General features: G+C 40.0%; 1 protein-coding gene across 2 annotated transcripts in view; it reads right to left on the bottom strand.

Annotated features, from left to right (window-relative positions):
* LOC137397921 (ecotropic viral integration site 5 ortholog-like) overlaps positions 1 to 12,687 on the bottom strand; it is a 145,850-nt gene that overhangs the window by 91,289 nt on the left and 41,874 nt on the right. For both annotated transcript variants that reach the window (XM_068083995.1, XM_068083994.1), the window contains exon 4: positions 11,150 to 11,315. In XM_068083995.1, the coding sequence (XP_067940096.1) occupies positions 11,150 to 11,315 (166 nt within the window). The remainder of the gene's footprint in view (positions 1 to 11,149; positions 11,316 to 12,687) is intronic.

Here is a 12,687-nt window from a genome sequence, read left to right as displayed (position 1 = left end):
TCACACAGAAGTCAGCACGAGTGACTGTCCCACAGAAGTCAGCAAAAGTCACTGTCTCACAGAAGTCAGCACAAGCCACTGTCCCACAGAAGTCAGCACGAGTGACTGTCCCACAGAAGTCAGCACAAGCCACTGTCCCACAGAAGTCAGCACAAGCCACTGTCCCACAGAAGTCAGCACAAGCCACTGTCCTACGGAAGTCAGCATGAGTCACTGTCACACAGAACTCAGCACGAGTCACTGTTCCACAGAAGTCAGCATGAGTCACTGTCCCACAGAAGTCAGCGCAAGCCACTGTCCCACAGAAGTCAGAACGAGCCACTGTCCCACAGAAGTCAGCACAAGTCACTGTCCTACGGAAGTCAGCATGAGTCACTGTCACACAGAACTCAGCACGAGTCACTGTCCCACAGAAGTCAGCACATGCCACTGTCCCACAGAAGTCAGCACGAGTGACTGTCCCACAGAAGTCACCACAAGTCACTGTCCTACAGAAGTCAGCATGAGTCACTGTCACACAGAACTCAGCACGAGTCACTGTCCCACAGAAGTAAGCACAAGCCACTGTCCCACAGAAGTCAGCACGAGTCACTGTCCTACAGAAGTCAGCACGAGTGACTGTCCCACAGAAGTCAGCACGAGTCACTGTCCTACAGAAGTCAGCACGAGTGACTGTCCTACAGAAGTCAGCACGAGCCACTGTCACACAGAAGTCAGCGCAAGCCACTGTCCCACAGAAGTCAGCACGAGTCACTGTCCCACAGAACTCAGCACGAGTCACTGTCCCATAGAAGTCAGCATGAGTCACTGTCCCACAGAAGTCAGCATGAGTCACTGTCCCACAGAAGTCAGCGCAAGCCACTGTCCCACAGAAGTCAGCACGAGTCACTGTCCCACAGAAGTCAGCACGAGTCACTGTCCCACAGAAGTCAGCACGAGTCACTGTCCCACAGAAGTCAGCACGAGTCACTGTCCCACAGAAGTCAGCACGAGTCACTGTCCCACAGAACTCAGCACAAGTCACTGTCACACAGAACTCAGCATGAGTCACTGTCTCACAGAAGTCAGCGCAAGCCACTGTCCCACAGAAGTCAGCACGAGTCACTGTCCCACAGAACTCAGCACGAGTCACTGTCCTACAGAACTCAGCACGAGTCACTGTCCTACAGAAGTCAGCACAAGTCACTGTCCCACAGAAGTCAGCGCAAGCCACTGTCCCACAGAAATCAGCACAAGTCATTCCAGAGAAAAGACTGTCACTCATGTTTAAAGCTGATACTCACTATGTTATATTACATTATATGTTATATATTATTACATTATGATGTTTATTATTAAATTATACAATAATTATATAATAATTATGTTATTATAATCACTTTATATTTATATGTTATATTCATTGTTTCCAAGACGAGGTTAATCAGAAAATTTGTATCTTCCGCAGGATGGATATGACAAAAATCAGTAAGTCCAGGGAGTTTTGTTACTAACAAACTTTTATCAAATACTTCATGCAACGAAAGATGGAAACAACACTTCCGAATGACGTTCAAGAAAAGGCCGAGCTAGCTATTCCATTTTAAACATTTTTTACACTTTAGTAATTCCAATTTCAAAAGTATAGTGTTAAGCGAGAAAGGAGTGCAGGGTTATGACATCTGGCGTAAAATTCCTTATCATTTTACCAGAGCGCCTACATTAAGCCGCAACCTGTCGGTTGCGGTTGAAACACGGTCTGTGGATGAAACGGATAAATGTCCATTAAAGCACTTGTCGCCGCGGTAACTAAGCTTGCACACAATTCCAAATCCACATAATCTACACAATAAAAAGAGTAATACAGTAATATACTAGGAAAGCAGCCTCATATTGCTGCCAATAAATGGCATCAGACTGAATCTCGCAGTAGGTACAGTAACAGCCATAAAACTAGCTGCATCTTAAGATCTACTCCATTAGAGAACAAAACTGGTATTCCAAAGTAGGCATTGAGGGCTACTGGATCCCTGGCCACTGGATCCTTCAATGCTTACTTCAATTGGATATATACCCGGCAGGATGAAAATATTCGATGGTTATAAAAATTCGCGATTTCGCGGACAGTCAATTCCGCGAATTATTAAATTCCGTGAATAACTAGTTCCATTTTTAAACACAAGGGAGAATAACTACTGCATCAAATTAAAAACTAACTGCTAGGCTAGTTTTTAATATAAATACTAAACGTAGTTGAGTTTCAAAACATTTTTAAAATCATTGCCTTGGCTTTGAGCTAACACCAATGCCAATGCATCACGTTTATTTACAAAATTATTCAAGGAATCTCCAATTAGTGCACTTTTAGCTGTGAAAGAAAATACGAAACAATGCCTCACGGTACTGTCCCGTTAGGCACTAAGTTAAAAAGCGTCGGATAATACGAAACTGTGCCGTTCTGCACTGTTCCGTTTTAAATGGCGTTAAAAAGCACAGTCCTTAGTTCTGCGGCCTATAGTAAGGTGCGACTTATGTATTGTTTTATTATCGTTTTTGGAAAATAAAGCACATGTAGCTTATATAGAGGTGCGGTTTATAGTCCAAACAGTATGGTAGTCCCAAATTGAAAAATATTTCGTACCAGTGAACTGGACCTGAGGAATCTAATGTTTGTTCCACTGCATTTATTTTCACATCACTATATTTTCGCACTCATCAGAGCTGCGAAATTAAGTTCCAGCGAAATTTTACTCTGTATGCTACTCACGAAACGAAATACTAGCGAAATATAAGTGTCCTAGAGTATCAATTATCTATCAATAATTTATCAATAATCTATCAATAATCTATCAATAATCTATCAATAGTCTATCAAGTATCTGTCAATTATCTATCAATTATGTATCATTGTTAGAGGTCTGACTGCGATTCTTTGAGATTAGAATCGATAAAACTTGATCGCAGTTAAAATGCTCAGAAGAAGAAAACTTGCGAAGTGATGTCACTAGTAGCTATTATTACTGTAATGATAGCTTAAAATAATAAACTTAAAATATCCTGGCTGTCAGACAACTTCAAACATCAAAAATGTGATAGCAAATTATAGAAAAATACCGATGCTTTCTAATATAATCTGTTGAAGGTTTGCGCATGTTCATCTTTAGCCGTATTATATAGGCATCACACCCTGACAGCAGTTGACAATCACCTAGCAGAGGTTGCCAGGCATCACACCCTGACAGCAGTTGACAGTCAGTAGCAGAGGTTGCCAGGCATCACACCCTGACAGCAGTTGACAGTCACCTAGCAGAGGCTGCCAGGCATCTCACCCTGACAGCAGTTGACAGTCATCTAGCAGAGATTGCCAGGCATCACACCCTGACAGCAGTTGACAGTCAGTAGCAGAGGTTGCCAGGCATCACACCCTGACAGCAGTTGACAGTCACCTAGCAGAGGTTGCCAGGCATCACACCCTGACAGCAGTTGACAGTCACCTAGCAGAGGCTGCCAGGCGTCACACCCTGACAGCAGTTGACAGTCATCTAGCTGAGGTTGCCAAGCATCACAACCTGACAGCAGTTGACAGTCACCTAGCAGAGGTTGCCATAAGCGAGATACTAACCAGAAGTCATCGAAGCAGCACAGCATGACCACTCATTCCTCTAAAGACATGCTGAGGTAAAAAGTCAGGCCTGACTAGTTGACTAAGGTAAACTGAGCCTTGCCACAAACACTAGCTAGCAATCAGTTTACACAGCAATCCCATGCTCCTTATGTTTACTATATTATGTCGTCTAGCTTTTGTGTCAATATTTCCATAACATTATGTATGTAAAGGCCGATTAGTGCTGATAAAATGGCCCAAGAATAATTACATCAAATGGAGTAAGACAAAAACAAGCTATTATTGCAGAATGGGATGAGACACTAGTTAGTGATGAGCCAGTTATCAGAATCTGAGGCAGAGACATTACATAGTGATGTGCCAGTCATCAGAATCTGAGGCAGAGACATTACATAGTGGTGTTGGGCCGGTAAGGGGTTATCCGCTTTTACCGACACCGAGTGATTATCGGTATCCGGAAAATGAATCATTTTCAGTGACGGCTAGTTATCCGCGGCCGGTCTGATACGATCGGTATTTATCCGTGAAAGCCTATCGGTAATTGGTTATCCGGAAAGATTTTTGTATTTGACAAGCTACAGCATTACCAGCGACGTGTGCATGGGAGAATCTCCCACACAATGAGTTGCTTATAAAAGAGCTCATTTGACGTCTCACCCACAATCGCTATGTAACGGAATGAGAAAGAAATGATGAAAATGAAAAAAGAAAAAATCACGCGTCAATTGATGTTATGGTTAATAGCAAAAACGCATCTTTGAGGCACACGCTAATCAAAAAGAGTCGCTCAGCGCACATTGGCAATCACAACTGTTTTTCTCTGACATTCGAAAAACACAACACATCCGAATTATATTATAACTCTTTCTTCAACGAACATTACCACGCTTACCTATAGGTATCTAGTATTGTATATTATGTCTTACATTGATAGAAGGTAAAACGTAATATACGTTTTTGTGATAGAAGCATAATAAGGTTCAACATGACATTATCAGTTATATTAATTTAAAATTATAACGTAATAATACTAATATTATTACACTAACATAATATCATTTGAAGTATTATAATAACATAATCATTATCAAATATATTATTAGTATATTACCATGACATAGTACTTGTAGCAGCTCATAAAAAATTAATTGAAACAGTAAGATGGCACATGGTGAATTAACTGAAACAGGAAGATGGCACATGGTGAATTAACTGAAACAGGAAGATGGCACATGGTGAATTAACTGAAACAGGAAGATGGCACATGGTGAATTAACTGAAACAGGAAGATGGCACATGGTGAATTAACTGAAACAGGAAGATGGCACATGGTGAATTAATTGAAACAGTAAGATGGCACATGGTGAATTAATTGAAACAGTAAGATGGCACATGGTGAATTAACTGAAACAGGAAGATGGCACATGGTGAATTAACTGAAACAGGAAGATGGCACATGGTGAATTAACTGAAACAGGAAGATGGCACATGGTGAATTAACTGAAACAGTAAGATGGCACATGGTGAATTAACTGAAACAGGAAAATGGCACATAGTGACTTTTGAGGAGTGAATAGCATAAATAACCATAGAAAATCAATAATCTGCTTAAAGTATGTTATGATTTCATGACAAGAGTTATGCTGGAAATCCCAGCAAATGTACCATTTTTGGCGCTGAGACAGCCCTACATTTTCTTATCTGTAACTAATAACTTAATAACCAATCAAACAAAACAACACCTAATGTAATGCACACGCTGTAATGTCTGCGGGTGACCTTTTACGAGGGCTCCTTTACAACAACTTCACTTCATCGTTTTACTGGACAGACTGATTCACTAAGTTTTCGTATAATGATAGGGTAGGACACACCTCCATATAAAACGATAGGGTAGGACACACATCATATAAAACCATAGGGTAGGACAAAACTCCATATAACACGATAGGGTAGGACACACCTCCATATAAAACGATAGGGTAAGACACACATCCATATAAAACGATAGGGTAGGACACACATCCATATAAAACGATAGGGTAGGACACACCTCCATATAAAACGATAGGTAGGACAACCTCCATATAAAACGATAGGGTAGGACAACCTCCATATAAAACAATAGGGTAGGACACACCTCCATATAAGCTAAAATACCATCACGGAAACACTCATGGTATTCCCCAGTGATGTAGTGTCGCTGTTTAGAAGTGAAACACCTGCGCGATGCGCTATCTTTGCGCCATGGAAACGGCCTTAGCAACCAACAGTGTCACACGTTTGCATGCGCATAAAGCTTGCTTTCCTGTTGTTTCATATGCAAAAATTACTGTGTTGGTACCCTCTAATCTATCTGTTTTCACTTGAAACTTCTTAATGGTCTAGTCTTGACATTCTACTATAGCGTCTATCGGAAAACAGGACCCGCTTGTCAGTCTAACATAGCACTTCATCACTGACAATAAGTTTCCAAACAATGATAGTTTAGATAGTGTAGCATACCTGGAGTTGCCTACTCTCAGTGAGTGATATATGCCATCAACTGTGACTACAGGAGTGACTACTGTGACTACTCATCCTTATGGCTCCAAGACCCTCAAATATCTCACCCATCAACAGACTAACATATGAATGTTATATATGCACACAAATGAATGGTAGATGAAGACCAAAGATTAAATATAAACGATAACCAACAGGGTGGTTAATAACAGGGTTAACAACAGGGTGGTTAATAACAGGGTTAACAACAGGGTGGTAGGCCTGCCTATAAGCAGTTTACCTTCTGGCTAACATGGACGGGACTGAAAAGAAGCGCTCAACCATCCAATGCATGGCAAATGAGTGAACTATGAAAACGGTAAATACGGTATGTGCTAGTTACTGCCCTTTAGTTGATAAGGCAGTTTTGTTGTCGATTGCATGCCAATTTCATTTGCGATTTCATATAACCAAAAAGCAACAATAAAAATATGATGCTACATTGTGATGGTAAAAAATACAAGCCAACGAATAATGACCCGGATATTGACCCGAACTGCTATTGTTACAATTTTACTGGCAGCGTACAGGAACTGAGGCTAGAGTAAATTGCTTACCTACTTTATAAAATGAAAGTAGGATTATGATGTCTGCGAGTTGCAAAGAGGCCACAGATTAATGCTGCAAGTTGAATGAATAGCGACTAGTTATGTCATTTCGGCACGTATTTTTCTTCTGAGCGCTTTTTTCGTGATCAAGTTTGGTTGATTTTAATCTTGAAACATCCTGGCGGTCATATTGCCTTAAAGGTTGACTTGCAACAAAATTTGCAACAGTTATTTGATATGAAAAGATTCACCATGTCTTACTCTGTTGTGTTGTAGGTGCAAAATATTTGGGAATGTGATTACAAACCCTTGAAAGCTCAAAAATGAACAGTTAATCGCAGCCACACGAGACCGCCGTAGTTTGGGTTCGCTTTCCAAAATGGCTCAAATGTGATGTAGTTGTGAGAGATGGTTTCTGTTTACACATTCATGCAACCTTATTCGTCGAAATATTTTCACAAATATACTTCACGCATTCAATAAAACTATGTCTATTGTTCTTACGCGTCTGTTTTATCGTCATTGTAATGCTGTCACATTTAGCACTGATATCTCATAACTTACTGTAAAAAATCGTTAAACTTTTTAACCTTAGCTCGAAGGAGTACATATCCTTGTCTGATAATCATGACGAGCCTGTTGCTCAACTGTGATAATCAAAAAGTGCTGCAAAAATGATTTGCTAAGTATTGGGTCACGTGATCAGATTATGACTTGACGATTGAATAATGCTAAAACAAAACTGTAAAGTAGCGAGCATCTATATTTGATACGGGGTCTTCGGTAAAACCCGAAGTGTTTGTCATAAACTAGTGCTACGAGAAGTTTTATATTGAGCTTTTTATTGGCCTTTCAATTCACGTGAGAACATCATGTAACAAGACAATGACCAAATTTCATGACTACGTCAGTGAAATAAAGAGATTCCAATCTACAGCGGCTTTTCGTTTTTGAGCTTTTAAGAGCTTGTAATCACATTTCCACATATTTGGCACCTACAACACAACAGAGTAAGACATGGTGAATCTTTCGATACCAAATAGCTGTAATGTGAATTTTGTTGCAAGTCAACCTTTAAACATCAGAAACAATCGCAAATGATAGAAAAATACGAATACTGTTTGATACAAGCTAAGGTTATGGGCAAGTTCATATCTTTTAACTAAATCTTTTGAGACAATTTTGGGCGAGTCAGTGTCATCAAAGAGTGCTACTATATATATGGTATATATAGGTATACTATGGGTTGATTAGAATGTGCGAAGGGATGTGTCATTGCTGTATGCAATCGTATTACTCTATAGCCGTGGTAAGCATACCATTAGGGGGAGCATAGATGATGAAATACTAAGGTGATATAAACTTTTCATCATAGACTAAGTGAAGCTCTAAATGTAGCCTTAGATACTCCAGTCCTTGAAGGCTGGTACACGGCGTGTACTACACGCTGCCCAACAGTATGTCAGAGTTGTCCTCTCACTACCTATTCATTGAATATGCGCGTCATAGATCAATGACTTTACTAAGCCAACGCAGACGTTGAGAAACATTGCAGCTGACAAACCTTGTTGATATTTCGGCGCACATCCATGACTGTCTTGCCATCCATGTCTGTCCACGACTACTTGAGCGACGGTGATTGACTGTCGCGGATTGCTCGATCTATATTTTCCTTCATTATAGTTGCTGTGGGACTAGTATTTCATAAGTTTAGTGACTTTATTGTGCAATGAGAATGATTTGCTGCAGACTATGCGCTTATGTAAACGCAGACAGGTCTGTGATAGTGCGAACTATGTTATCAAAAGCGATCACCAAAGTATTGTTGGATTACTGTCGATATACTGTCGATATATTGTCGATATACTGTCGACATACTGTGACAGTGTGAACTGGCCTTATGCTACAAACTGCCTTACCTTTCGATAGTTCACACATCGAACATTTATGTACAGAAATTATTTTCAGCACAAGACCACTACGATGACGTAGCGTCGTATTCTGGAAACATAGTGCCTTTAGTTCCACAAGGTGTACAGTTGATATTGATATAATTCCTATAGCTAGCAAACTTGTAAGGAGCATGAGTTCAAAGTCACTTGGCTGCAGATGATAATAATGCATCAAGAAATTAAGCGTGTTTAACATCAAATCGACATATTCAAATATATTAAAATGACATTGAAACAAAAAAGAAAAAGGGCGACTTTCTCAGAACTTGGTGAAACCTCTAGATTTCTTTCTCATTGTAAGACAACAAGACAAACATCGACAAAATAACTTGTAATTAAACATGTTCTTTATACAAATAACAAAGAAGTTACTTAAAACCTTTAAAGTCCAATATATAGCTATATATACAAAGCTATTTTATTGCAGTTACAAAGTTATTGCAGATGCTATAAGCAAGTTCCAAGCAAACTATGTTTGGGAAAGTTTTTCATGATAGTTCTTAAGTAGTTTTTAAAGAAGCTAGAGGTTGCTAAGGAAGCTAGAGGTTGCTAAGGAAGCTAGAGGTTGCTAAGGAAGCTAGAGGTTGCTAAGGAAGCTAGAGGTTGCTAAGGAAGCTAGAGGTTGCTAAGGAAGCTAGAGGTTGCTAAGGAAGCTAGAGGTTGCTAAGGAAGCTAGAGGTTGCTAAGGAAGCTAGAGGTTGCTAAGGAAGCTAGAGGTTGCTAAGGAAGCTAGAGGTTGCTAAGGAAGCTAGAGGTTGCTAAGGAAGCTAGAGGTTGCTAAGGAAGCTAGAGGTTGCTAAGGAAGCTAGAGGTTGCTAAGGAAGCTAGAGGTTGCCAAGGAAGCTAGAGGTTGCCAAGGAAGCTAGAGGTTGCCAAAGAAACTAGAGGTTGCCAAAGAAGCTAGAGGTTGCCAAGGAAGCTAGAGGTTGCTAAGGAAGCTAGAGGTTGCTAAGGAAGCTAGAGGTTGCTAAGGAAGCTAGAGGTTGCTAAGGAAGCTAGAGGTTGCTAAGGAAGCTAGAGGTTGCTAAGGAAGCTAGAGGTTGCTAAGGAAGCTAGAGGTTGCTAAGGAAGCTAGAGGTTGCTAAGGAAGCTAGAGGTTGCTAAGGAAGCTAGAGGTTGCTAAGGAAGCTAGAGGTTGCTAAGGAAGCTAGCGGTTGCTAAGGAAGCTAGCGGTTGCTAAGGAAGCTAGCGGTTGCTAAGGAAGCTAGCGGTTGCTAAGGAAGCTAGCGATTGCTAAGGAAGCTAGCGATTGCTAAGGAAGCTAGCGGTTGCTAAGGAAGCTAGCGGTTGCTAAGGAAGTTACTGGTTACCAAGGAAGTTACTGGTTACCAAGGAAGTTACTGGTTACCAAGGAAGTTACTGGTTACCAAGGAAGTTACTGGCTACCAAAGAAGTTACTGGTTACCAAGGAAGCTAGTAGTTGTTAAGGAAGCTTGTGGTTGTTAAGGAAGCTAGTGGTTGTTAAGGAAGCTAGTGGTTGTTAAAGAAGCTAGTGGTTGTTAAAGAAGCTAGTGGTTGTTAAAGAAGCTAGTGGTTGTTGAAGAAGCTAGTGGTTGCTGAGGAAGCTAGTGGTTGCTGAGGAAGCTAGTGGTTGCTAAGGAAGCTAGTGGTTGCTAAGGAAGCTAGTGGTTGCTAAGGAAGCTAGTGGTTGCTAAGGAAGCTAGTGGTTGCTAAGGAAGCTAGTGGTTGCTAAGGAAGCTAGTGGTTGCTAAGGAAGCTAGTGGTTGCTAAGGAAGCTAGTGGTTGCTAAGGAAGCTAGTGGTTGCTAAGGAAGCTAGTGGTTGCTAAGGAAGCTAGTAGCTGCTAAGGAAGCTAGTAGCTGCTAAGGAAGCTAGTAGCTGCTAAGGAAGCTAGTAGCTGCTAAGGAAGCTAGTGGTTGCTAAGGAGGCTAGTAGTTGCTGAGGAGGCTAGTAGTTGCTAAGGAGGCTAGTAGTTGCTAAGAAAGCTAGTAGTTGCTAAGGAAGCTAGTGGTTCCTAAAGAAGCAAGCTCAACGAGATTTGCTATTCATATTATTTTTATACTAAAACGTAATATTTGATCTTTTGCATTTGGAAAAAGTAGAACCCCTTGCACTTTTCGTTTGTGTTAATAGTTTATACCTGTTAAGAAAAAAGTAGAACCCCTTGCACTTTTAGTTTGTGTTAATAGTTTATATCTGTTAATGAAAAAGTAGAACCCCTTGCTCTTTTCGATTGTGTTAATAGTTTATATCTGCTAATGAATATCGGAGAGCAGTATATTTTCGCATCACATACCAAATAACATGGTAGAGAAGTTCTCTACTTTTGATTTACTATAAATTTACAAATAATATCTGACCAACCATAACTTTGGAACGTTAACCAATTTTGATAAGACCTGAGTAGCATTTGTGAAATTCACACAATGAATAATACTATTATGATTTTAAAGAATATCTGGGAACAAAAAGGAAGAATAACTCCGACAGAAATAAGACGGGGGAAACTCCCCATTGCAAAGGCTAAAAGCTTCAACTCACTGATTGGCTGCTTCCAGTTGTGCAAGCAGCTGCTGCTCAAGCTCAGACATTGACCTGCATGACCTCATCCTCTCGGCAGCACGCGCGGTCAGATTAATCCGGTTGTCAGTTCGATATGTCACTGCCTCAGTCCCAGCATCCTTAGCACCAATATCATCACAGATCTCTATGACGAGACAATAAGAGCGGGTCCATCCCTGGCTGTCATGGCAATAAGTTTTACTACGACACTGAACAAAGAAAGCACCAGAGCTAATCTCATGAGTAGCAGAGTATAATAACCCCATTGGGACTGAAAGAAAGCCTCACAAAGCTGACATGATGAAGCTATTTTTTATGTAGACTCTATCAATGCTTGCAAATCAAGTCTCCAAATTAAAAAGTTGAGTCTAGTTTTTTCTTTTTGCATAGTCAAAGGGGTGAGTTTGGAAAGATCCTGGTACGGATTAGGCAATTTATATGTATTTTATTGTTCTTATAATGTAAACCTTCGTGGAACAGATTATTTATGCTGTAGGAACGGCTACTGTATGAGAAAAAAAGTTTTAGCAATTACGATGCTTTGGACGACTTGTGCTAGGCACGCATCCGGCTAAAAGTCTATCATTATTTTTTTATGGTTTTCAGATAGCAACACCTTTAACAGAGCAACACCTACAGGTTTTGCTCTGTTAAAGGTTGACTTGCAACAAAATTCACATTACAGTTATTTGGTATCAAAAGATTCACCATCTTTTACTCTGCCGTGTTGTACGTGCCAAATATGTGGAAATGCGATTACAAGCTCTTAAGTTCAAAAATGAACAGCTAACTGCAGCTATCACGCAAATGCCGTAGGTTGGAATCCCTTTCCAAAACGGCTCAAATGGAACATAGAAGAACATGATGGCTTAACAGATTTAGTGCATTCAAAAAGGTCAATGTTGCTCCGCCCGAATGAGAGCGTTAATATAGGCGGCATTCGGTTCGACGGTAAAAGCTCAAATTAAGCTTTCCAAAATTCTGAGGAGCTATTTGAAAAATACAACACCAGCCTCAATTTGAACCTCTATTGAACCTCATTTAACCGATACAATGCTATATGTATAGATGTTGTATGTATAACCGATACAATGCTATATGTATAGATGTTGAATGTATAACCGATACAATGCTATATGTACAGACTTTGTATGTATAACCGATACAATGCTATATGAACAGACTTTGTATGTATAACCGATACAATGCTATATGTATAGACTTTGTATGTATAACCGATACAATGCTATATGTATAGATGTTGTATGTATAACCGATACAATGCTATATGTACAGACTTTGTATGTATAACCGATACAATGCTATATGTACAGATGTTGTATGTATAACCGATACAATGCTATATGTACAGACTTTGTATGTATAACCGATACAATGCTATATGTACAGACTTTGTATGTATAACCAATACAATGCTATATGTACAGATGTTGTATGTATAACCGATACAATGCTATATGTACAGACTTTGTATGTATAACAGATACGATCCTATA

Source organism: Watersipora subatra, chromosome 6 (assembly GCF_963576615.1).
Source record: "Watersipora subatra chromosome 6, tzWatSuba1.1, whole genome shotgun sequence".
Classification (NCBI taxonomy): domain Eukaryota; kingdom Metazoa; phylum Bryozoa; class Gymnolaemata; order Cheilostomatida; family Watersiporidae; genus Watersipora; species Watersipora subatra.
This window is presented reverse-complemented; position numbering and strand designations above follow the sequence as displayed.